The following is a 24591-nucleotide window of genomic DNA, read 5'->3' as shown; positions in this document are numbered from 1 at the left end:
AACGAAAAAGGAAGAAAAAAGAAAAAAAGAAAATTGCGCGTCACGACCTGGGGTTCCGAAGCAGCTTTCGGCTGTGAACATCAGAGATTACAGTAATGTCTAACTGGTATTGTATCCTCATCTACTCCTGTAAGATAGCAAGTAAATGTTGTTATCCTGTCCATGCCATTCTCATCCCGCATGTTATACGGCATCTAAAACAGGGCTCGTCCGATTCGCTTCGGCCAGTCCTTCCACGACTTCTCGAGCACTGCCTTCTCGTCCTCCTCTCCCGGTAAAAGCATCCGCACACCTGTCTTGAGGTCGACTTCATGCGCGGGGACCCACATCCGCCAGTCTCTGGTATAGATCTTCCAGCCCAGATACAAGGCAATGACGATAGGGGCAGCAAGGTACTGCTCAAAGAATACTTCGGCGTCAGGCGTCGCATCACCACTCGGCTGTGGAACGGGTCAGCATCTCCTTTGCTCTTTGGTCAGAATCGAGGCTTACATAGAGGCCACTGTAGAAGGTTGCCAAGAGGCAAAGCACGTTAAGCGCAAAACCAATCCAGCTTCCATAAACACCAAGCACGGGCTTATAGGGTATCTGATCGAGCGAGTACCCCTGCGACTGCCAAACGTACCGGAAGCGAATATGCGTCAGGCAGATGGAACCCCACACAAAGAAGTATGAGAGGCCAGAGATGGCGAGGAGCCAGGTGAAGACCCTGTTGCCGCCAGATGCCAGGCCAATGTAGGCCAGCAGGCCAAACGCCAGCTGGAGCAACACACAGTACAGGGGTCGGCCCTTCTTGTCGATATAAGATAGAAACCTAGGCGCCATCCCCTGCTGTGCGAGAGCCTGCAAGGTACGTGTCGAGCCAAATGTGCACGAATTGGCGACGCTGATGACCGCAATGGTAATGACAGCGTTCATGATGGATGGGAGCACCTGGATCCCAGCATCCTCAATAGCGATGACGAAAGGCGAGGCTTTGGTGTTGGCTCCGGCCGAGTTCAGCAGCCGGTTGTCAGTAGAGGGGAGGATCAAGCCAAGGATGAAGAGGTTGATAATGTAAAAGAAGGCAATACGCCAAAACACCTGCTTCGACGCCGTGGGAATGGCCTTGCGGGGGTTCGCCGACTCGGCGGCCGCGAGACCGACAAGCTCTGTGCCGCCGAAGGAGAAGGCGGCGATGACGAAGACGCCGGCGAATCCGTTGAATCCATTTCGGAAGGCGCCGGGGTCGTGCCAGAATCGAGCGCCAAGGTAGCCCCGGTCACCGACACCACCAGTGTTGATAACAATGCCGAGAATAATGAAGCCCATGCACGCCGCAATCTTGATCATGCTGAGCAGAAATTCGACTGGGGCGCTGTCAGACCAACACGAGTAGAATCCCAGCAACGATGCTTCTCACCTTCACCGTACCCACGGACGCCAAAGATCTGGATGACACACAGAACAACCAGAAACACCGTCACCCACACACCCATGCTGATGTCGGTCCGCCAGTACTCGATGGTGATGGACGCCGCGATGAGTTCGAACGGGAGGATCGTCAGCCATGACAGCGCATAGTCCCAACCCATGGCAAACCCCCTGTTTCTCGCGCGATTAGCAAAGATCATCGCACCCAAAGTGCTGGCGGGACAGAGCTTGCCATGAGGGGTCCAAGAAACGGACGACGTAAGTGTAAAAGGCGCCATTGACGGGGTACAGCACAGCTAGCTCGGCAAGAGCCTGGCAAGTGAATAGCAACATGATGCCGACCACGGTATAGCAGATGATCTGCCGGGGTTAGCCTAGTCGCGACTGGTGTGCTGTCGAGTTATCTGCAACTTACTAGCGATGCTGGCCCGCCTCTTGACAAGGCACCACCGGAACCGACGAATAGACCAGCCCCTATCGCGCCGCCTGTTTCGCCGGAATCTGTCAACCAAATATCCAGCTCGAGAGTGGGATCAAGCATACCGATGGCAATCATTTGCATGTGCCGGTTCCTTAGCTCCTTTTTGAGCCCACCGTTGTTCTCGGAACCATCTTCGATAACCACCACCTCGTCCTGGCCAGCCGAGTTGGAGCCTGACTCGGCATCGGCCTCAGACTTGCCGGCGATTGCGGCCATGGTTGTGTCTTCCTTCTGTAGCGAAAGCCGATGATCGGCTATCGTGCGCTGAGATGGATCTGGACGAGGGCCGAAGAGCAGCACGATGAAAGCGCTGAGAGGGAGAGGTAACAAACAGGGAAAGGATGGCAGGCGACCAGAGCGCCTGGTCAGGAAAGGGCAGCCCCTAATAACAGCCCCACGTTAAGGAGAGAGCCTGCGCATTTTGTGATTTGGTGCGTCAGATGACTGATGTGGTAGGTCAAAGGAACATAGGCCGGTGGTCTCATCTAGGCAAACCCAACCCCATAGGCCATGGGGTAAGTATTGGTCAAGGATAGAGTTCCTTCGGACTGGCCATGAGAAAACAGCAGGGGCTAGAGGGGCCAAGGGCTGACTGCATGGAACCGTGAAACCCTTTGACGTGGTGTCCTCTTCACAGCTGCCCTCTCCGGAAGGAATCGAACAGACTACGCTGCTCTTACTCGCCTAGTGGAACTGCGAGGCGTGGTCCCAAGCCTCGGCAATGCACTGAGGGCTAGGGTATTAGGGACCATCACGAATACCCGACCCCGAAGCTGGAGTTTGACTGTTGACATCCGAGTTGTCAGTTGATTGGGATTGTTTTCCGCCGCATCGGCCTCTGGAGGTCTAGAACGCAGGCACTCGAGCCAAGGCAGTCCGGGCCATGACCGGGAAGCCCGCAGGTGGCGCGGCGCTATCGTTACCGGTGCTTCCCGTAGTCTTGTATTCGGCCCTGCCCGAATCTGCCAAGCTACGTAACCCCGGCTGGATTACACAAAATCCCCGCCGGCGAGGTTCCGAGGTTAGTAAGATGGGGACGGATTAGGAAGGTTGCACAGCGTAAGTCCGAGTATCGCAGATGTCGACGGCGCTGACTGACTGGTCACAGGCACAGGCCGCTGTGGGACCCGGCGAAGTGCCCAAGTAAGATATCTTGTCATATCGACAAATGCGTTGATATGACACTACGCTAGGAACGATACGGGAATTTCATGCGCGCAGGCTTTACGCGCGAATGCCATGTCGATACCAAGAGACGGTTAGGGAGATTGTCCAGATAAGGTTGTGCCAAGATCGGCAGGCGCGTGACGCTAACTGGCAGCCAAGGCACTAAAACGCCTCAAATAGGGGTGGTTCCAGGCCTCGGCAACGACGTGCGCGAAAGGCCCCAGCATCAGCTACTGTCTGAGAGTGCATACAGTACCGTACAAAACGCAGCACCATCTCTAGTAGCTTGACTTCCTAGTTGGTCGGGCCAGAAGAACGAAATAAATACCTTGTATTGTATGCGACCTCAATCTGCCACCTGTCGACTTGTCTGTTGGTGCTCCAAAGCAGCCACTGAGGTCCACGTAAGTTAACCAATCAAGCTATCATCCAAGCGGGGGCCCATGTTCTCTCCTTCTAGAAGGACTCTGCCGATGCAAGGTACCGCTGCGCTGCAACCACTCGATCAGGCCGGCTCGTGGTGCAGAGGACCAAATCAATGCGTCGACACCTCATATCGTTTCCAGGCTTAGGCCAGGCCTAACTAACCTGTGGATCGTGGGACGCAGAGCTAGGAGTGGTGGCAAGGGGGGCGGGTAAGCACATGCGCCAGCTGTGACGGGCATACGCTAATGGCGCCGAAGTCATCCTATCCTACCGTTCTTGCAGGCCCCGCAGCGCTCGAGCCCGTATGCAGCTGCGACCCCTCTGTGACGCATATTTAGGCCTCTCCCCTTCACTTCCCTTTACGACACGTCGCTAACGCAAGAAGCCGAGAAATCTGAGATGATATCCCCTAGACTGCTGGGTTCTCGATCAAGCCTGTTTACGCTCTGGTTTTTGTGTAAGAAACTTGGGCGCATAAGTGCATGTTCTGCTGTCGTGGTTCGCTACCTTCAATCCTAGCCGAGCTACGCGCCAGGCTGGAAATGCTCGGCTACCTAACACCATGCACTCCGCCTTCCTGTTGCCCTTCCAGGTCGCAGGCGTGCAGCATGGTAACATACCGAGACTGTAACAACGGGACTGTCTTTCCTGGTTAGGATACCTCCGCTTCCCCTAGGATCACCAACCCTCCGAGCATACCTTCGCTACGTAGTATTCACACCCCAACCCTGACCCTCCCCATCCCACCCATCCTTGCGAACTCAAACCCCAAGCCTTCCGCCACCGGAACCTCCCTCGCCTCAACTTCAATCATCCCACGCTCATACAAGGCCAACCAAACCGCATCTCCGTTGACCGTCTCCAACGCCTCCCTCAATTCCCCATGCCGCGGCAGCGCATCCGCTACCAACCCTAAGATATCATCAAACATATCATCATCCACCCTCACATACGCCACCACCGCCGTCAGCAACCCCAGCACCGCCTCCCAGACCTGCGACGCCTGGGCAAACCGACCCAACGCAGCCGGCCCTCCCGAAGAAGACGAAAACGGAGCAGAAGAGCTCCGAATAACCATAACCTCTTCATCCCCGTCCCCGCCCCCGACCCCCCCGCCAACACCACCCACCAGCCCGATCCGCGACCGAACAGGGATGAGAATCCCCTTCGCATCCCCACCCCCAGCTCCACCGATCGAAGTACCAACCCCCATCCCCATCCCAATCCTCCGCGGCGCCCTCTTCCCCTTCCCAACAACCTCCTCCGCCTCCCTCTTCACCTTCCCCACCCATCCCCTCATCCCCCCTCCCCCCGGTCCCCCGCCAGCCCACCACTCGGTCTTGAACCTCGCGCCCAGGAAATCCCCCGCGGCCGCGCACAGCCCCGCCAGCGCCCTGCACGCCGCGATCGAGACGTACGGCTCCGGGTCGCGCAGGCGGGCCAGCACGACGGGCCAGACGGCGTGCACGAGCGGGAGGAAGGCGTCCTCGTCCGGCGCGAGGGCCGGGCTGACGGTGGCCACTAGATCCAGGAGGGACTTGCGTAGGGTCGGCGTCGGGGAGGTGAGGTGGTGCTGGGTGAGCGAGAGGATGCGGGTGAGGAGGTGGTAAGTAGGCGTCGGTGGAATGGTCTTCTCGATCTGAGAGGGCTGTTCGTCGGCTGACGGATCGGTGGGGTCGGTGCCGGGGCTCTGGAGGGTGTCGAGGAGGGAGGCGGCTTCGGAGTTTTCTTTAGCGCTGTCCTTGTCTAGAGCCCAGGGTCTCTTGGGGTGGGATGGGTGGGCAGTGGTGGCGAGGGTGTCTTCGTCTTCTCTTGAGCGCTTGGCTCGGTTGAGGTGCTTCTCGAGCGTTTGGAGGATGCCCGGGATCCCCTTGGACTCGGGCTTCCTCTTCCGGTGATCTACCGGTTTGGACTTGCCGTCCTCTAGCAGGAGCATGTCTGACTTGACACCCTGCGTGACGACCTCCGATAGGACCGAGAACAGACTCTCGACAAAGGCGGGATAGCCGTGGTAGGCGTCGAGCGCGGAGAATATGCTTGCGATGGTATCGTCCAGGTAAGGGATCAGCTTTGGTCCGGTTAGACGGATCACCATGGTGAGGACCTTCGTTGATGTGGGGGAGATTTCCGATGTGTCCAGCTGCAACGATATTGAGTTAACCATGTAGTCTGCGTTGTCGACGATCAGCTCTGAGACGCTTTCGTAGCCGCAAGACGCCGCAAGAATGTTCAACGTAGTGATGGCGTGCCTGCGGAGTTGTGGGACTTGCGAGCCGAGGAACGTTGTGACGGGGTAGAGCACGTCAATGAGTTCTGGCCGGAAATCGAGCTTCAGCCGTGAGGCTGCAAAGGCTGCCACCTCGAGTGCGATAGCCTCCAACTGCCAGTCGTTCTCCATGGAGTCAGCGTGGGCGGCGAGTACTGATGCGGAAAAGTCGTAGAGTTCCTGGAATGCCTGATCCTGTGACTTGGATTCCCCAAGCGACGAGAGATCAAACAAGTCGTCCAGGTCCGAGGACTGTGCGTAGGATGATTTCAGAAGTTCGAATGCGAGCCAAAATGAAGCAATCCGGTCCACACCTTCCGAGTCCCGGATATGGCCTAGCATCAGGTTCGCGAGCTCTACCTGCTGAGCTGATGTGCCTATACGGGATATTAAAGTCTTGACTTCGTTCCTCGTCATTTTCTGGCCTTCTGAATCGAGAAGAACAGGATAATAAGTTGCCAGTTCCATTCCCGGCTTGGCCAGGCTACTGCCCATCGACATGTCTTCACCTATGAGCTCCCCCGTGATCTTGGGCGGTTTGGAGGCTTTGATGAGCGTAATGATGCTGTCTCGAAGTGAACTTCCTAGAGCGTTATCGAAATTTGACTGGTTCATGTGTAAAGCTGCGGCTAACTTGCTTCCCCTCAGGATACTTCTAATCGCCAACTGCCTGATCCGTTCATCGTTTGATTGCATGACTCGTGGAAGACTGGTGATCCAGTTGTGCAATCCTGTCTTGATGCTCTCCTTGATTTCTGGATAGATGTCCGCAAGGTCATGCAGACCGGTCTGGAGATGTGAGCTGGTGACATCTCCGTCTTCTAGCATCATCGCGCTTTCGACTAGAATTGGTTGGCAATTGGCAAGCGACGCATGACATTCATCGAGCAGGCCGATGCAGAGCCGGTGAATAGCAGACTGGATGTCTTCAGATTCGTGGGCACGCAACTTAAGGACTGCTGACAGGGCGATCTTAATCTGAGCGGCGGTCGCTTTCAACCAGGCGGGCGTCAGCTCTCTCGGAGCGTCGGAATCGCTTGATTCGCTTGCCGGTTCTCCTCTGGATCCGCTCGAGTCCTCCAATTTCTTCAGAATTCCCCTGACTTTGAGGTCCCCGAGCACGGTTATAAGAACCAGCCTCAGGACTTCTAAGCAGCCCAAAAGCACTCTTCTCTGGGTTTGGTTGGCGAGAGGCGGGGACAGCACCTTCGTGAGCGCTGATACCGTGCCAGGCAAGAACTGAGCAAGCACGGTGTTGTCCTTGACGGTGGTAAACACTGCCTGTAAACATTGCACAGCCTCGATCTGAATAGAAGAGACCACATTCTCGGTAACTCCATCCAGCATGACGGTGATGCTGTGACCGAGGGCTGGTATTGCCGACGCTGCAAGGTGGGAAGGCTGGGCTATGCGAATTAGAGCGGCAAGTGTGCGGAAGCCTTCAATCACCGTCTCTTCGGGCAGGTCTTGTCTATTTGGCTGACCAGGGACGCCGCCGATGGTAAAAGAGAGAAAGACCAAGAGTTGTTGGAAGAGCTGCGGCGAGGCTTTTGCCTTCCAGCCATGCTGGATTAGCTCTCTCAGCAAGCGGACGACGGCCTCGATCACCCGCACGGAATACCGATCCCGATCGCGAAGGAGATGCGATAGGGGGAAGAAGACATAGTCGGCCAGCTTGTCATCCAAGATGGAGCCATCATTGTTTGCTTGGGTGGTCCAGAGACTAATGAGAGAGTCCAAGAGCCTGAGAACTTGTTTTGCGTCGACTTGTTGGTCTTTCGTACGGAGAGCGAGCTGACTGAGAGGGACGCAGACCTGTTTCAGCTACATCCATAGATTGCTGAGTTAGTGATGGTGAATGGAGAAAGTAGCTGGGGCGGCGACCAACCTGCTGAAAGAACTCAGTCCGCTGCGCTGAAGGAACAACGGTGGTCATGGTGCCAATGAAAGCATCATAAGTTGTGAATGTTATGAAGTTAAAGACGCTGAATCTCGATGACTTTCGCCTCAACGTTAAAAATCATCGAGATTTCGTTTGTTGCTGAATCCAAGGCTGGCTGGTAACCTACCCGGGGAGAGTTGAGGCCTCAGCGAGGCCTGAGTTTAGCGGCCTATATGTTGCCCTATCCGGTTAGCGTATGCTGTTGCGGAATTCTACGTCTAGTTATAAGGCGCCAGCTGAGAAAGTTCTTGCAGTGATGAGAGGAAAAGGCCGTCCCATTTATATGTGCGGATAATCAGGAAAATAGCTCTTTAAGCGGTATCACCAGCGCCAAGATCATTTATCGAGCCGGTGTGTGATGATGTTGCCCAGGGTCCATAGCTATTCGTCCTACTAAATTGACAAAGTTTTAAGCGTTTTAGGTAAGCGGCTACAGCCATGGATTTTAGTGCCCCCTTGCGCTGCCAGGCAAGTTCAACTTCGCATCATCAACCCCGACCGATATCAAACACTCTCCTACTCGTCACATCGCAATACAAAATGCCGCCCGCAAAAAAGAGAAAGACTGTGCCATCCAAGGAGGCGCAGGAGAAGCAACTCGACAAGGAGACGCCAGACTCAGCCGAGCTCGAGCAGCCAGCCGCCGAAAAGACCACAGCCGACGACACCAATGAAGCATCACCGCCACCAGTTACATCCGAAGCATCGTCGTCTTCTGCCACGCCCGCAGCGCAAAATTCCGCAGCGTCCTCTGCCGCTGCCGCGGCTCAAGAACGCCTAGCTCGCTTTCGCGCCCTCCAAGCCCGCGCCAAAACCTCGTCCGACCAGAACCTCAAAGAGGCCACCAAGGAATCTCAGCGTCTCGCAACCGACCCGAGCCAGCTCACCGCGCTCAACCGCAAACACGCGATAGCCTCGCACAAGCTTCTCAAAGCCGACATTGAGGACGCGGGCGGCGACTTTGAACGCAAGCGGGCGTGGGACTGGACGGTGGAGGAAAGCGAGCGGTGGGACAAGCGGATGCGCAAGAAGGAGGCGCACCGCGACGACACGGCCTTTAAGGACTACGCGCGAGAGAGCGAAAAGGCGTACAAGCGCCAGCTGCGCAACATGGGCGGCCCCGACCTGGAGCGGTACACGCGCGAGAAGATGGCCGCCATCGAGAAGGCGGCTGCGGCGGGGACGCTCGACATTGTCGAGACCGAAGACGGCGAGATGATCGCGGTGGACAAGGATGGTACCTTCTTCAGCACCGCCGACTCGACCGCTTTTGCGCAGCACAAGCCGGACAAGGCCGCTGTGGACAGGTTGGTCGCCGACCTGCGCAAGTCCGAGGAGGCTTCGCTCAAGAGGAGGAGGGAGCGGATGGCACGGAACGGCGACGACGGAGGGGACGTCACGTATATCAACGAGAAGAACAAGCAGTTCAACCAGAAGCTGGCGCGGTTCTACAACAAGTATACCGCTGAGATCCGGGAGAGCTTCGAGCGGGGCACCATGATTTAAGCGGGACGGGTGCTATGACCCCATCTTCATCATCATAGTCATCAGCGGGCGGAGTCTCGGTTGGGTATTTGCTATTGCACATTCTACTGTTAAAATACAGGGGGGTGGCGCTGTCAGTAATACATTGGTACATCACACACACATACGCACACATCAGAGCATGGTCTTCCTCCAACCCCTGTTGGCCAGCTCCTCCAACTGCGGCACCTCCACGGGGCCCTTCACCCTCTCATCGGCCAGCGCTTCCACCACGGCGTCAGCCACTTGATCCGCCTTCAGAGGTTTCGCAGCCGCCGAGCCAAGGAAATCTTTGAACACTCCTCCCGTCAGCCCGTTGAAGACCGACCCCGCCGTAGCCATCGCAGCCATTGGAATGGTAAGCGTCCTCGAGCTGTCGTACATGAACGGCGCGCGGAAGAAGACGCCCCTCATCGCGGGGAACTCCCTCGCGACGACTGCCTCGGCCTCGCGCTTGGTGGTGATGTACCGGCTCGGCAGCACCGGCGCCCCGCCGGCCGCCGAGATGTACCCAAATGCCTTGACCTTCTCGTTCGCCGCCTCCGTGGCGAGCAGGATGGCGCTGTCCCGGTTCATCATTTCGTAGGTGAGCTGGCTGCTCGACTTGGGCGGCTCGATGGGCTCCTTCTCACTGCCCTCGCGGGTGCGCTCCAGCGGGTTGGGCGAGTGGGCGCCCTTGGCCGGGTTGAAGGCCTTGGCGAGGCCCGAGAAGGGCGATTCCCGGCCCGAGATGACGCCCTTGTAGTCGGCCTCGAGGAGGATGCCCAAGCTGTGCACGACGCAATCTGCACCTTTGAGGAGGGAGACCCATTGGGCTGGGCGGAAGATATCGCCGCGCTCCCAGGCGACTTTGTGAGACCATGACGGTGGGGACGCGGACGAGGTCACGCTGGACCAGTGCGGTTCGCCGGAGCGGCTGTTTTGGGAGTGGGGGAGTGGAGGTTAGCCGTTGCATAAGGAGAATGAGAACATGAGGTCAGATCATACCTCACCGATGTGACGTCCCAATTCCTGGCCACCGCGGCCCTGCATATCCTGGACCCCAAGAAGCCATTCCCTCCGAACACAATGATCCTCTTGGTTGCCGACATTGTGAGAATTTATGGCCTCACTAGAGCATCGGAGCCGATGTGCTGAGCTTGATATGTTAAGACTGCTCAAGCAGTGGATAATTTGGAGGGATTCTTAATGGAATGACCAATTCGCTAAAAGATTTCGTCCAGAGATGGCGAGTGCATGGCCCCGTATGATATCACTGTCTTGACCCCGAAACCCCCGAAGCTGGTAGCTTCAAGTAGAAATCGACTGTTGCATCTGATTCTTCCCGGGCTGCAATCACAGGCATCGGGCCATTACAGGGATTGCACAGACCTGCTTAGCGGATTCCCCGACGCCACGGCGAGCCTGCCGGCCGAAAAACTTGCCCCGCAATCAAGGCTGAATCTGCCAGTGAACCTCGCTAGCTACCTTAAACTTTTCTGACCGCGAACGCGACCATCGAATCCGCGTCGTCTCTTAGCCCGGCCCGGCCCGACCTTCTGTCCAGCAGCACCCCTCACAACCTCTCATCATGGCGCCGCCAACCGGCAAGCGCGTCAAAGGCGTGCAAATATTCCGCCCTTTCGTCTACGGCACCACGGCCCGTCCGTTCGACGAAAAGACCAACCCCAAACCGCCAGGCGTCCCCGACGACCACACCCACTCCTGGACAGTCTTCGTCAAGGGCATCGACGACGTCGACATCACCTACTGGCTACGGCGCGTACAGTTTAAACTCCACGAATCCATCCCGAATCACGTACGGAGTACGTTGTAGCAGCTCTCTTTCCCACCCTCCATCTCTCAACAAAAAAAAAAAAAAAAAAAAAAAAAAAAATTCCACTAACCACAGCCATGGCATAGTGATCGAAGGCGAAAAAGGCAAACCCTTCCTCCTGCACGAGACGGGATGGGGCGAGTTCGAAATCGCCATCAAGCTGTACTACGTGCCCGAGTCGTCGGAGAAGCCGCAAACGTTGTACCACCACCTGCGCCTGCACCCCTACGGCCGCACCGAGGAGGAAAAGGAAACCATGCGCCTCAACGGCGGGCAGGTGATATCGTGGGCGTACGAGGAGCAGATCTTCAACGAGCCGTACGAGCCCTTCTACGAGATCCTCACCTCGGGCGCCATGCCCGCCTCCTCCCAGCCCGCCAGGGCGGCATCGTCCTCGGCCGGGTCCAAATCCGCGGCCGGGGGAGGCGGCGGCGGCAAGGCCAAGGAAAAGGACCAGAACAAGATGGCCGCGCGGTCCGAGGGCGGCGTGCTGGAGCGCAGCGCCATGATCCCGCTCGCGAACCGTCCCGGTCAGCCCTTCAGCAAGGAGACGGAGCAGGTTGAGATCAAGAAGTTGAAGGAGGCGCTGGTGAAGGTGGAGGAGCTGACCAAGAAGACGAGGGAAGATATGGAGAGGAAGGAGGCGCGGTTGAAGGAGTTGAAAGCGGATGGGGCGAAGGGGTGAATTTTTAATTTTTTTAAGGGGGGGGAAGGGGTATGGTTGCGGGTTGGTGGGCGTCATGGAGTTTTGAATGGTGATAAATGGCGGCGTATATATGTATTTGGCGATACCAGTGCGGCCGGTATGAGAAGAGGGCGTTAAGGAGTCATGGGGCGAACAATTGGGTGGAAAGAAAATCAGTTCGGCGGCATCGGTGCTCAGGGTCGATTTGCATTACATCATAGGCTGGGCGTTTCTGTCCTGGATACTGTTTACAATGCGATCCACGCCGAGATTGGACGGAAGGAGGCAATACATTAGTGATAAAACGCTCACTAACCAAGCCTCTCTGCATATATGAAATAGACGTAGCAGACTGCGAGAACAGAGAGTTTTCACTTTGTCAATAAGGGTACTGACATGAGAGGTGACTATCGCTACGGGAATGAGCACCGCTAGCCTCGGATAGTGCACTTGGTATGCCTTCCGACCAGTGCCAGTGCAACTCTAACGGTCTCTTACGACCCCTGGCGGCAGGAACACAAGCACAGCAAGGATGGGAGTTCTACTGTCTTGATTGATTTCTAGAGATGGGAGTTTTCTCCTAGAAGTTCCCGTCCATAGACCCGCTAATCCAGCAGGGACTTCCGTCGCCTAAATACCTTCCTCAACAGTGTCGCACACTTATCCCACAATTGCCGTACGCTCGATCGAGAGACAAAGGGAATTATACAGCTTGTAAAAGTTGTCAAAACAACAGACGGGTATCCTCCGACCATACAATATCCCACTCTCCAAGCGGGAACCTAACCTAACCTTCCTCCCGTCTAGAACCGGATATCTCGACCGCTGCGCACCTTTAACCATTATTCCCTTTTTTTTTGAGCGCCCAAACTCCACACACCCCGAGCAACCATTTAGACATTAAGATCTGTCAAGGTCTTGCTCGAACGCCCAAAAAAACAAAGGGCAAAGCAATGCCATCCCGTATAAAATCAGACTGAAAATATGACAAAAGAAATATCACGTCACCGAGCCAAACTTCAGCATTATCTCGGCTCGTACGCCGGAGGAGGCGTATCGTCCCGGTCGTCCCAGAAAGACGGGTTCCGGTTCTTCTCGTCGTACACGCGCCGAGCAATCTCACCCGCCATCTTCATTATCCAGGCCTGCTCCAGAATGACAGACGACGTATCTGACATTGGTCTCGACCCCTTCCACTCGGTCTTGGTGTCCGCCGGCATGGGTTCTCGCGGGACTGACGGTCCGGCGACTTGGGCCTGCTTCTCCGACAATTGTTGGGAGGCAACAGCTGCATCGCTGACCTGGATCGAGGGGAGCTGTGCGTCGGGTGTCTCCGAAGCCTCGTGCCGGAAGGAAGGCCTCCGGGGCTGCTGGGGCAGCTCTGACGGCCGGCCGAACCGCACCTTTCCTTGGTTCGAGGCCGATGGCATGCCCGGTTCCTCCTCTGGCATCTCAAGGATCGGGTGCGGCATGACCGGCTCTGACATGGGGGCGGCGATCGAGGCCGTCTCCGAGGTCTCGTCTGCTGGCTCGCTGTCCACTTCGGTTCCTGCCTTGCGACGCAAGTTGACCACACGCGTCTTTTTCTTCCGCCCGGCTTTGCTGTGTCGGCCCGAGCCTAGTGAAAGACCGGCGGTGGCGGAATTGAGGCTAACCATCGATGGTCTTGACGGAAGCGAGCCATGGACCTGGCTGCCACTATCGGAGAAAGTGTAGGTGTGGGCGCTTCCCATGTAGGACGATGACCGGGCAAGGTTCGGCGTTGTTAACGGAGGAGTATTTGCCCCGTCCATCTTGTCAGACGGCCCGGCCCACGCCCTGAACATGACGTCCCGGACGGCTGGAGTAAATAATGATGATGTGACCTGGGAGCTGGTCAGGCTGGACAGTCGAAGTAAGTTCTTCTGCGAGAACAGCGATTGCGTTTCTAGCCCGCCATCAAGGGATAATTCCGAGATGGCGGCAGGATCAAGAAGACGCCCGTTGGCATCGACAGCATCCAGGGGCGGCGTTGCCAACGGGTTCACGGCGTGTTCGTCGACCTCTTTGGACTTGTCGTCCTCCTTTGCGACCTGATCCGGGCACCAGAGTTGGAGGGATAGCCGATGGATGATAGAGGGCAGTTCATCCATCATCAGGTCACGCAACTTGCCCTCAATCGTCCGCTGAAGGTAGTCACGCACAAACTGGATCGAGTCAAAGGTCGAAGAGACCTTGAGAGACTCGAGGGGATCATCCCGGAATACTATGGTGAGCCCCTTTTGCTTTGAGAAGACCACAATAATGAAGGCTTTGAGCTTGATCTCAGCTAACGTGATCTGAAGGGGGATTGTGAGGCCCGAGGCTGCCGCCAAGGGCTGCGGAGATGTGAAGCTTGGCTTGGCAGAGAGGTATGTGTTCAGGGGATTTGCCTGTGGTGTTGATATATTAGCCATGTTATAACATTCAAATCGAGGCTAGCGCGGGTAGCAACGCGGGAGCGAACGCGCACCCCTGCACAATAATTCGCGATAATTTGCGAATCCATGCGCCAAGAGTCCGGTCGGCTTTCCAGGTTTTCTTTGTTTCCAGAAAAAGCGGTATGGGGGAAGGGAAATCAGCTGAGGCGTTGAGCACGCCGTGCGCGATGCTGAAGACTTTCAGAATGCACCGAGAGAAGCTTTGCCAGCTATGCTGGGCCCATACCGATAGGGAATAGCAGCAAGGTAGGTTTCGAACCCCATATGCACGGCACTTGCCATGGTCTAGCTCCCCCATAGATATCCTAGCTTGAGGGAGCAGAACGACAGTAACAAAAAAAAAAAAAAAAAAAAAAAAAAAAAGTGCCCATGACAAACGCAGCACAAGGGCATATCAGATGCGCTCCACCTGGTGGGCTCCCTGGTTCGTCTGCTCTCCGGAGTGGCGTCGATAGAACTGGAGCTTAAGAAAACCATGGCATACCTGTACTCTCGTTTTGAGCGTCAAGAACGCATCCCCAGAATAGCACATCTTGAAGATGCCGCGGAAGCGGTCCTCAGCTAGGTCGCCGATCTCCAGAATCTCCAAGTCCGGCGGCACAGAGCCGAGGTTGAACTCCGTGACAAAGATGTCATCGACAATGATGGGCGGTTTCGGTGACTTGTTCAGAGCCGTCGTCAGGAGATCTCGCGCGCGCTCGTAGAAGCCGGCGTCAGCCGTAAGCGGCGACCAGTTGAAGTTGAAGGCCATGTTGAATTGGCGCGCTGGTTAGAGATTCATCGCAGTCAGAGGGGGTGGACCGGTAAAGCCCGACTCGCGAGGGGGGGCGGTATTTTTAGGTGCAGCGGTGACGATCGAGGGAATATGCGGCGGTGAGGGTCGATGTAGCGTGCAGCGGTGAAGACTTCGAGAGGTAATATGCGTCTGTCGCAAACTCGGGCGGCGCGGATGCGATGTGTGGCAATCGATGGTGCGAGAACCTCGTCGCGATGGGAATTGGAAAGCAAGGTCGGTACTTTTCCGTGGAGGCGCGGAAGAGATGACGCTATCTGATGAGGTTTGCTGGGGAATGGTAAATCTTTCTTTCCGGGCAGGTGAATGGAAATTTTTGGCCCTAGCACCGGGCGGGCTTGTGGCTTGCGGGCCCTTCTGACGCTTGACATCCGCTAGCTGTTCCCGGCAATGGGCCGACCAGGGAATCGCGTGCCTCTCCGTTCGACCCAAACATTGGAACTGTTACCGTTATCCCTGCGCTTTCCCTGTCCGAGTAGGATCGCCGCCACAAACGCATGAAATTCATTTTCCCCCATGGCAAACACCCGTTCGAACCGCGAATGACCAGGGCAGAAAGTGAAGGGTCCGCGTAGTGTAACCAAGCGAGTTCACGCGCGACAGGCGACACCACACACCCACTACCCCCGGCTTTTGGGGGGGGGGGGGGGGGGGGGGAACCAGGGCAAGGCACTCTTTGCCGTCCCCTCGGTCCCAGCAGGAGGAGTGTGGGGTCGAGGTGACGAACTACCCGAGACCCGCGTTCCCGAGGCCCACCCGAGAAACCGTCACACGACCCGAACTGGACGACTGGAGGCCCGGAACGAATCCACACGGCCGGCATATCCAGGCCTCGGCCTTGCATGTGCTTGTACGTCGAGCCCGACCCCTTTGTCCGGGCTGTGGAAGAAATAATAAATTTTATCATTCTTACGACGTCCTACAGAGAATGGCACTGATGCATGAGCTTCACTGTTCGATTCTGACGATCCAAATAGGCATCGAGAGTGACCCATACTGCTCAACGGTGAGTCCGATGCCAATCAAAACTTCCACGGACCCCGAAGCGACGCCAACATGAAGGCGGACAGACCCACAATCACGAATTCAACACAAGTACTCAATCGCTGGGCATGCACCCCGCCAGAAATGACAAGCATCACACACGCAGCGATAAGTGCCCAATCAAGGAACGGACCAATCCGGTGTACATGGCATTCGATACTCGCTTCTAGCTCACTCGCGAGTCACGGATACGGTACCTTTTTTATCACCGATAATTTTGACGACCGGAAAAGATGCCTACCGCCTCATTGCCAAGAATCTCGGAGCTCTCCCTATCAGGGACCAACAACTATGAGTTCAAGTTCGTAGGCGAAGGCGCGGCGAACGTTGTCTTTAAGGTTATCGAACAATCCGATGGTGGAAACCGGAACAGAAACTTTCAAGGCGCGTTATATGCCCTCCTTTTTCCGCCAGCCATTCTTGTAAACAACGGTCTAACACACTCTACAGGAAACCTCCTCCGCGTGCCCAAAGCAGGCACCAAGGCACACGGCTATGTCGAACTCCAAGAGTATTGGGAGACGGTCGTGGCGCCCCTGTTCAGTCCAGAAGACCTGGTGCAGCAGATACTTGTCAAGCTTGGAGATGAAGCTATCATATCACGGCTGAACGAGGCTCTCGGAAAGGAAGAAGACAACCGCAGGCCTGACTTCAGGGGCAGCAGGATAGCGCTGGCCGAGCATGCCATGCTAGTAGAGGATATGCGTCCGAGTATGCCACCATCTCTGCATATCGACAGTACTCTATTCACTCACATCTCATCACCGCCAGACCATCCCGACGACCTCTGTCTCGAATTCAAGCCCAAATGGCTCGCCCAATCCCCCAACGCGCCCGCTTCGGCAACCCGCTGCCGGAACTGCGCGCGCAAAGCCCACCAGCGCCACACCAAGCACGGGAAAGCGGACAAGCTCACCATCCTCTGCCCGCTAAGCTTCCTCACCAGCACTGCCCGCCCCTCTTCGCTGCCAGCCATCCTCGACCATCTCTCCGCCCCCAACCCCCCTCTCACGCCACGAGCCCCAACCCCTGAGCAACGAGCCCGCCTCGCACACTGGGTACAGACCAACACCCTCCTCCCGCGCATCCGCGCGGTCCAGCTCGCCAACGACCGTGGCGGCCCACTTGCTGCCAACGCGCACGACCTACAGTTCCAGCTGGCCATGACGCTGCGCGATTGCACCTGCTTTGTACGGATCCCGGCCGACCCTTCGGCGCCGGTCGAGGCCAAGCTGGCGGACCTGGACAAGAAGAACTGGGAGGCCAAGCTGGGGTACTGGCAAACGATTGAGCGGTGCTTGATCGAAGATGGATATTACGAGGAGAGGGAGCAGCCGCGGCAGGAGACTGACTGTCAGCTCGGGGCGCTCAAGGATGGGATTAGAATAGGAGATGGGGTAGAATGACGGAAGGGATGAAAGGATAGCCACGGTATAGATATCTTAAGCATGCTCTGTCTCTCTCTATATATAAATATATGCCGTTGATTCGATGCGATGTAACCTTCAGAGAAGCCAACATCTACGCTGTATCGTGCAAGGAAATGCAACAGGACCCTTAACGCCGTACCCAATAGACCCCAAAAGGCGATATCCAACAGTATCCAGCGTCCTTCAAATCCCGGCTGCCGTAAAGCTCAACACACTCCCCACCGCCAACCCAGCAACAAGGCACAGCCCCATAAACCCACCCGCCGCCTCCCTCTCACCATCCGCGACCCACTCCCCAGCCGCCATCATGGCACTCGACCCAAGCCACCCATTCGTCAGCCCGAACGGGAACTGCACCACCAGCAAATAAAACACGTCACTCGGCACTACGGCGCCGTCCCCATGGAGATTACACAGCAAGTACATGGGCAGGAACAGCAGCCGGGCGACGCTGATCGCGAACAGCGCCTTGGGCCGATGGCGCAGCGAGAACGGCAGCATGGTCGAGACGCGCCCGGCCAGATCCCCGAGGTTCCAGAAGAAGAAGCCCAGCGGGATGAAGGCGCCGGGGGCGAACAGGCGGCCGGACTCGCGCTCGTCATGCACCGAGAGGATCTTGGCCGTGAAGACGGGGAAGAACATGGCGATGACGAAGCAGAGGAACACCGAGGCCGACACCCAGCGCAGCTTGCGGAACAGCGCCGGCATGCTGACGAACCGCCGCCCGGAGCGCTCCGTCCCGTCGCCCCCGAGCGACGTGACGGATCGGGACAGGTCCGCTCCCGGACCCGACGAGGACGACGATAGCAGGCGGTGGCGGTGGTGGTTGTGCCGCCTCACCAGGGGGACGAAGCCCGCGACGGTGATAGCCGAGATTAGCACTGCCGTGAGGAAATAGACAAAGGCGGCGGTGCTGGTTTCGGTTGTTGGCGGCTCGTCTCCTGTTGGTGTTGTTGCCGATGCGTCCTCGCTTGGCTGGTCAGGGCCATTCGGGGAGGAGGAAGAGAAGGCGAGAAAGGAGACCATCTGCGTCAGTGGCGGCAGGATGCCGGCAACCCCCTGCCCGGCCATGATGGCCTGCGTGTATTCGGTGCGGCCGAACGAGGCGGCATAGGCGAGCGCGCCGTTCTGAATCATCCCGGATGCCCAGGCTGTCAGGCCGACCATGAGGAGGAGGAACGCGAGGTACGTGGCCGCCGAGATATCAAGGAAGTGGGAAGTCGAGATTGTTAGCAGCGCGAAGGTGGCTGCATTAACGAGAAGGCCTGTGTAGATGCGGAAGGGGTAGTTCGCCGAGGATTGCATGTTGGTTAGGGTCAGCATCGTGAGCAGGTTTGCGATTGTTGATACAGCGAGGATGGCGGATTGCGAGTTAGCGAGCAGAAAGGGGTCGGATTGGACGCGGGTCTGGAAGTAAGGTGCCGCGGCGAGAAACATGTTCCTGTGGTAGACAGATTTAGCTTGGGAAAGGACTCAGGGAGAACGCCAGGAAAGACTTACCATGCCCACAACATCGCGACGCCGATCAAGGCAAAGATGGAGTATTCTATCCATGAGAACGGCGCTCCGTCTTCGTATATCGATCCCTCGAGAGTCCCCGAGTCGTCGTCCGTCAGCGGCTCATACTCGTCCGAGCTAGCCTTGACCGGCGCAAAGAGCGATTTGATGCGTTCCATCGTGGCCAAATCCGCCCGCTTTTTAGCGTCGATATGACTCGAGAGGTGACGAGGGATTTGATCCCGCCGGGTTATCGGATTGGCGTCTTGTCGTTCTGGAGGCCGTCGTTGCCGGGAGGGCAGAGGTCTGCGACCTCAGGATGGGATGGGCGATGGGCACACCGCCGAGACTGTCAAGAAGTAACAACTATATCGACGATCTTCGCGGCATTGCCTGGCGGATCTAGCAGTGCAAGGGAACCCGAGCTAAAGTCGGAGACTCATCATGTGGGAGGGAAAGACGTGGAGTTGTGCTGCTGAAGTGGTCACACGGCAAGCGAGTTGCCGACGCGGCTGCAGGCTGATGAAAGTGATAAGCGAACCGATAACGGTGAGCCAACGATAAGCAACCGCCAAGGGTCCTCGACAGCGTCATGGAGGTCTTGGCGCAGCAGCCCGCACGCGCACAGACCAGTTGGCGTTCAGATGACAGCCTTCGCCGCGTTTGCCTTCCGCCCCTGGGTCTCAAGCAATGAAACACTATCTTTAAGAGAAGCTCTCACAGTAATTGTGCAGCCCGATTTATTCCATGCCAAGTATGTGCTCTTCGATCAAGTGGGAGCTTACACCCCATCTCAATCTTCCCCGATCATCTGGCACGTCTCTTCTAGACAACATAATGTTAAATTATCGAAGTCAGACAAACAAACACCATAAAATGCCCTTCATTACTTTCATCTGTATCTCCACCATCTACCCCTCCACAGCTCATCGGCATAAGGGGAGCAATGCCAACCCGGCCCATCATGCGGCCATCCACGTGATGTCCGCCTCCTGCGATGCAACTATGTCGTGCAGTGTTTATAAAGCGAGGAGATGAAACAAAAAATAATCTTCTCTGGGATTGGGAAACAAAATGAATGCCAGTGAAGGCCACACAAGAAGCTTAACTACAAGACAAAGCCAGTAGGTAGGTATATCCCGAGTGCGCCCTGCTATCTATCCGGCGACCAACCCACTTCCTCCCCAAGTCAGTCATCGACGTCGTTGTTGCCTCAATTATCATTAACATAATACCTGCCCCAATCTATGTTCCCCCAAAACCAACTTACTCGTTCTGCTCCTCCTGCTCGTCCAGTGGGAAGCGATCGGTAAACTGCGCATCAAACCCATTAGCATCACCCTCAGAATCCTAAAGCAGCAACCCAAAACTCACCCTAAACTGGGCCAACCCCTTCTCAAACTCGGCCACAAACTCCTCCACCCCCTTATTCTGCGCATAAACACCGGCCCTGCTCTCCGGCACACCAGCCGCCTTGAGCGCCGCATCCCCCTTCCCGAGCGCCCCGACCGGCTTACCCCACCGATACCCATCAAGGAGCACCTGTCCCGGCCTGCCCGTAGGGAACAGCGACGAAGCGGCCGCCGCCGCGGCCAGTTTGCCATCAAACAGCCCCTCAGCGCCCTCGGCCACCACAATCCCATCAAACGCCGTCGCGTCCGCAGCCGAGTACGTCTGGTCGACGCCCTCCCCAAGCGTCTCCCCCACAACCGTCACCACAAGCCCATCCCTCGCCAACCTCTCCTTCAGCTCCTTCGCCTGCGCAATCGACGTCTCGCTCTTGACGCTTGCCAACACGCCCACCCGCAGCGTCTTGATCGTGGGGAGCGGAGTGCCAAAGACAGACACCCCTGTCGTGATATTATCGTGGTAGTACGCATCGTCCGGCTGCGGCGCCTCCATCCCAAGGGCGGCAGCCACACGCCTGGCGACATCATGGCTGACGCGGTTGAGCTGCACGAGCACGTTCTGCTTGACCTCGGCCGACTTGACGTTGCTGGTCTCGAAGCGGATCGCGTTGATGACGAACTGCTGCTCCTCCGGGGTGAGTGAGTTGTAAAAGAGCCGCGGCTGGGACCAGTGATCGTCGAACGTGGGCGACATGGCCCGGACGAGGTTGCCGTTGGCGATGCGGCCGGGGGCGGTGAAGAAGCCGCGGCCCGAGGTCTGGTTGGCTTGCAAGGGAAAGCCCTTATTGAGGGTGTTGGGGGAGTCTTTGCGGGGCTTGTTAGTGGGGATTGGTGTTGCTTTACAGAGCGAGAGCGCATAGGGTATGGGGGACTTACAATGATACTTGTTGGTGTGGATAAAGTTCTGGCCGGCGCCGTCCCGGTTGTTGTTGTGGATCGGGATCCTCGGCATGTTGATGGGGAGCTGCTCAAAGTTGGGGCCGCCGTGGCGGTTAAGCTGCGTGTCGAGGTACGAGAAGAGCCGACCCTGCAACAGAGGGTCTTCGCTGAAGTCGATACCACGCACGACGTGACCGGGCTGGAACATGGCCTGCTCCGTCTCAGCAAAGTAGTTGGTCGGGTTGCGGTCAAGCTTCAGCACGCCCAGCTTCGTGAGAGGAACGAACTCCTCAGGAATGAACTTGGTGGGATCGAGCAAATCGAAGCCAAATGCCAACGCCTTGTCCTCGTCGACGACCTGGACAGCGAGCTCCCATTCGGGTCCGTTGCCGGATTCGATAGCATCCCACAGATCCTGGCGGTGGAAGTCGGGGTTCTTGCCAGCGAGCACCTGCGCCTCCTCCCAAACCAAGCTGGCCTTGCCTTGTAGCGACCTGAAGTGCCACTTGATGAGCTTGGACGAGCCGTCCTCCTTAACGAACCGGAAGGTATTGACACCAAAGCCGTCCTGGCCATAGTCAGCAAAATTTCTGCGTCTGGGGGGAGCACGGCATGCTACTCACCATATGGCGGAAACTGCGAGGGATGCCGTGGCCAGCCATGGCCCAGAAAAGGGTGTTCATGGTGCTCGGCTGTGAACTGAAAAAGTCCCACGCGGAGTCATGGGCAGAGGCTGCTTGAGGGATCTCATTGTCCGGCCTCGGCTTCACAGCGTGGATGAGGTCAGGGAAGTGGATGGCATCCTGGATAAAGAAGACAGGGATGTTGTTGCCAACGATGTCTATCTGGGTTAGTCCTCCTGAGTAATAACGGATCGTAAGTCAATATGCATACCGAAGTTGCCCTCATCAGTGTAGCTGAGCGATTGTTAGCGTGATACGGCACGGCACAAGAGCAGACTAAAAGACTTACAACCGAGTGGCAAAGCCGTGGACATCTCGGACGGTGTCCGCGCTACCCCTGGATCCAGCAACAGTAGAAAAGCGCAGAAAAATCGGAGTCTTCTTCCCCTCAGCAGCCAGGAAGGACGCCGCCGTCAGGTTGCTCCAATCGGCGTAGCTGGTGAAGGTGCCATGGGCTCCGGCACCTCGAGCATGGACAGCCCTTTCGGGGACCTTTAGAAGAATACTATGTCAACCTGGAGGCTACTGCAATGTCCTGGACAAGACGACGACTTACCCGTTCATGGTCGAAATGCTGGATCTTCTGGCGGAAGATAAAGTCCTCGAGCAGCGTCGAGCCCCTGAGGCCGGCCTTCAAGCTGACCTGATCCCCGATTGGGCCGCCGACATCCGACGTCATGTATCCGGTGCTGTCGTCGACCTTGTGCTTATCGAGGAAATGCTCCGACTGCTGGCTATCATCGCGCTTGTAGAGCGCAGCAGGGTCGGCATAGGGACATGCGGCCTGGGCCAAGCCAAACAGGCTGCCGCATGCGAGCAGGGCTGTTGTGATGCTGAGCATCGTTGCTTGTGTCTTGGTGCTACCCCAAACAAATCTACAACGTCTAAGAGACGAAAACAGCTAGGGTCACACAGCAGGCGAGGCTGCGACTTGAGTATACTGAGATAGACTCGCCGTAAGCCTGTAGATTTCCGAGGCCATGGGAACGCCGGCCGGGGGCGTTCTTATAGACGGCAGACGCGGCCCCTTCGAGCATGTGGCGATCGACACGTTTCCTCCACCAGTTGCGAAGCTTCCACGGCAGTGCAACCGTGACTCGGGAAGCTTCTATGGGCAGACCTAAGGGGATATCCGTTGCAGGAATGCCACACTCGAGCTACAACCCACCAACCCAGCGCCACCACATGACGAACTACCGTTCGATGGTTCCTTCTGAATGGGTCCGCGGCCGTGGCCCCTGCCAGTGCTAGGGTCAAGTCTGTGCCTCCTCGCCAGCATTCGCGACCGCGTCTTGATGACCACCGAGGCGGATATCAAATCTCTCGGACCCACAGAAAGTGCGTGCGCGACGGCCCGGATACGCCACGCGAACGTTGGAGATGGAACCAGTTGGACCACTAAGGTATTCATCCATGGCTCGCCTGCGTGGGAGCGATCACATCATTGCATACGGCAGGGGTAAACCTACTACAGTACTGTACGTGCAAGTGTACTAAGAGCAAAGTTCTGCAAAAGCGTGCTGGCTCCACCGATGCAATCCCGGTCGTCCGGACGCCCATTCCTCAATGGCCAAGATCAGCAATGAAGTCTGTAGACTCATTCATCGGCGTTCCCTCGGCTCTGTATCATTATGGTTGCCCCATCTGCGAACCCGCGCCGCGCATCGGCCGACGCCGCGCAGCTGCGGTGTGATTCCATATCGCCCCCATTATCCACGACGCCGGGGAGCCGCCGCCTTCTTGGTCGCACAGCAGGCGACAACAACTTAGCTATTCAGGGATCCCCTTGGCTCACCCTCCCCCCAATTACCAATACTCAGCCCGTGTCCTGGGGTCTGGGCTCGGAGTCCCTCGGGGAGCCTTATGTGGACCGGAGAAGACGATTGGAACTTGGGCAGCTCTTGCGAAGAAGAGCGAGCATCAACCAGGGACATCTGCTTGAGGCGGGGCCAGTCGGGCCGCACTAAGGCAGATTTGAAGGTACGTCAGTGTCTCCATCCGGAGCTCCAGGGCCGGCCGTTTGCAGTGGGGGATGGAGCACGGCAGTCGAGTGATTGCGGCGCCAGAAAATAGACTAAGCGGAGCCCGCACGAAGGCCAATCATCATCGACTACATGTGGCCGTGCGGCCCAAGTTCGTGAATAGATACGGCGAGTCTTTTGTTTGAGGTGAAATGGAGTCGCATTCGGGAAACGGCTTGGGATAGCATTGTGCGGGGGTTGCGTATAGATGCAACGTCTTTCTTGCGCCCCTTAATTAACTTGATAGCGCGGGTCTCCGTCCCGGGTGTCGATGCCGGGGGTGTTGACTGCCGCCGGCGGCCTAGCAAGGTTGCACCGCATCGAAGTTGGAGGTTCAAAAGCCGACATGGAACCAGGTACGAGGTGCAAAGGCTGCAGCAGATCCCTTGGCTGGTCTTGGGGAAGATCCAACAACTGGAGGGGTTGCTCATTTTTTGCGGACCACGTCGGGCTCCGGTCTGGTGGACTTAAAGAGGCTGTTGGTATTGGCTCGGCGCGGCTTCTCTGGAAGTTCGATGTCAACAAGCTCTGCTCAGGAAGGTGACCAGTCTCCGCCAGTCTCCGAGGTGCCATCTACGTATATAGCGGAAGGTACCTTCAAAACCGGAAGCTTCGAATCAGATGTCGGATATGACTAACAACTTCGGTTCGAAGAG

The 24591-nt window shown here is 56.9% G+C and overlaps 9 protein-coding genes across 9 annotated transcripts; 3 read left to right on the top strand and 6 right to left on the bottom strand.

The window, feature by feature from the left end:
* Positions 1–194: 194 nt before the first annotated feature.
* Positions 195–2110, bottom strand: MFIFM68171_10662 (uncharacterized protein; the record flags this gene model as incomplete). The annotated part of the gene is made up of 6 exons (XM_071066081.1): positions 195–440; positions 493–1349; positions 1403–1584; positions 1646–1773; positions 1829–1899; positions 1957–2110. 6 exons carry the CDS (start codon positions 2108–2110, stop codon positions 195–197), a joined length of 1638 nt encoding a protein of 545 aa, XP_070922182.1.
* Positions 2111–4202: 2092 nt separating this feature from the next.
* Positions 4203–7689, bottom strand: MFIFM68171_10661 (uncharacterized protein; the record flags this gene model as incomplete). Its single annotated transcript, XM_071066080.1, has 2 exons — positions 4203–7577; positions 7642–7689. The coding sequence occupies 2 exons, from the start codon at positions 7687–7689 to the stop codon at positions 4203–4205; spliced, it is 3423 nt and encodes a 1140-aa protein (XP_070922181.1).
* Positions 7690–8235: 546 nt separating this feature from the next.
* syf2 (Pre-mRNA-splicing factor SYF2) lies at positions 8236–9201 on the top strand (the record flags this gene model as incomplete). Its single annotated transcript, XM_071066079.1, has 1 exon — positions 8236–9201. One exon carries the CDS (start codon positions 8236–8238, stop codon positions 9199–9201), a length of 966 nt encoding a protein of 321 aa, XP_070922180.1.
* A 153-nt stretch (positions 9202–9354) lies between these two features.
* Positions 9355–10310, bottom strand: MFIFM68171_10659 (uncharacterized protein; the record flags this gene model as incomplete). Its single annotated transcript, XM_071066078.1, has 2 exons — positions 9355–10135; positions 10207–10310. The coding sequence occupies 2 exons, from the start codon at positions 10308–10310 to the stop codon at positions 9355–9357; spliced, it is 885 nt and encodes a 294-aa protein (XP_070922179.1).
* A 479-nt stretch (positions 10311–10789) lies between these two features.
* YAF9 (NuA4 histone H4 acetyltransferase complex and the SWR1 complex subunit) lies at positions 10790–11720 on the top strand (the record flags this gene model as incomplete). Its single annotated transcript, XM_071066077.1, has 2 exons — positions 10790–11024; positions 11122–11720. 2 exons carry the CDS (start codon positions 10790–10792, stop codon positions 11718–11720), a joined length of 834 nt encoding a protein of 277 aa, XP_070922178.1.
* A 1025-nt stretch (positions 11721–12745) lies between these two features.
* MDM34 (ERMES complex subunit) lies at positions 12746–14930 on the bottom strand (the record flags this gene model as incomplete). The annotated part of the gene is made up of 2 exons (XM_071066076.1): positions 12746–14131; positions 14664–14930. The coding sequence occupies 2 exons, from the start codon at positions 14928–14930 to the stop codon at positions 12746–12748; spliced, it is 1653 nt and encodes a 550-aa protein (XP_070922177.1).
* Positions 14931–16249: 1319 nt separating this feature from the next.
* Positions 16250–17422, top strand: IPK1 (Inositol-pentakisphosphate 2-kinase; the record flags this gene model as incomplete). Its single annotated transcript, XM_071066075.1, has 3 exons — positions 16250–16400; positions 16467–16727; positions 16788–17422. The coding sequence occupies 3 exons, from the start codon at positions 16250–16252 to the stop codon at positions 17420–17422; spliced, it is 1047 nt and encodes a 348-aa protein (XP_070922176.1).
* A 207-nt stretch (positions 17423–17629) lies between these two features.
* On the bottom strand, positions 17630–19122 carry MFIFM68171_10655 (uncharacterized protein; the record flags this gene model as incomplete). Its single annotated transcript, XM_071066074.1, has 2 exons — positions 17630–18887; positions 18947–19122. 2 exons carry the CDS (start codon positions 19120–19122, stop codon positions 17630–17632), a joined length of 1434 nt encoding a protein of 477 aa, XP_070922175.1.
* A 1087-nt stretch (positions 19123–20209) lies between these two features.
* On the bottom strand, positions 20210–22755 carry CAT3 (catalase; the record flags this gene model as incomplete). The annotated part of the gene is made up of 7 exons (XM_071066073.1): positions 20210–20257; positions 20318–21156; positions 21229–21799; positions 21855–22072; positions 22126–22148; positions 22204–22406; positions 22471–22755. The coding sequence occupies 7 exons, from the start codon at positions 22753–22755 to the stop codon at positions 20210–20212; spliced, it is 2187 nt and encodes a 728-aa protein (XP_070922174.1).
* Between the last annotated feature and the right edge of the window lie 1836 nt (positions 22756–24591).

The sequence above is a fragment of the Madurella fahalii genome (assembly GCF_045866475.1).
Source record: "Madurella fahalii IFM 68171 DNA, scaffold_6, whole genome shotgun sequence".
Taxonomy (NCBI): domain Eukaryota; kingdom Fungi; phylum Ascomycota; class Sordariomycetes; order Sordariales; genus Madurella; species Madurella fahalii.
The sequence above is the reverse complement of the archived record's forward strand: the minus strand, read 5'-3'. Positions and strand labels throughout refer to the sequence as shown.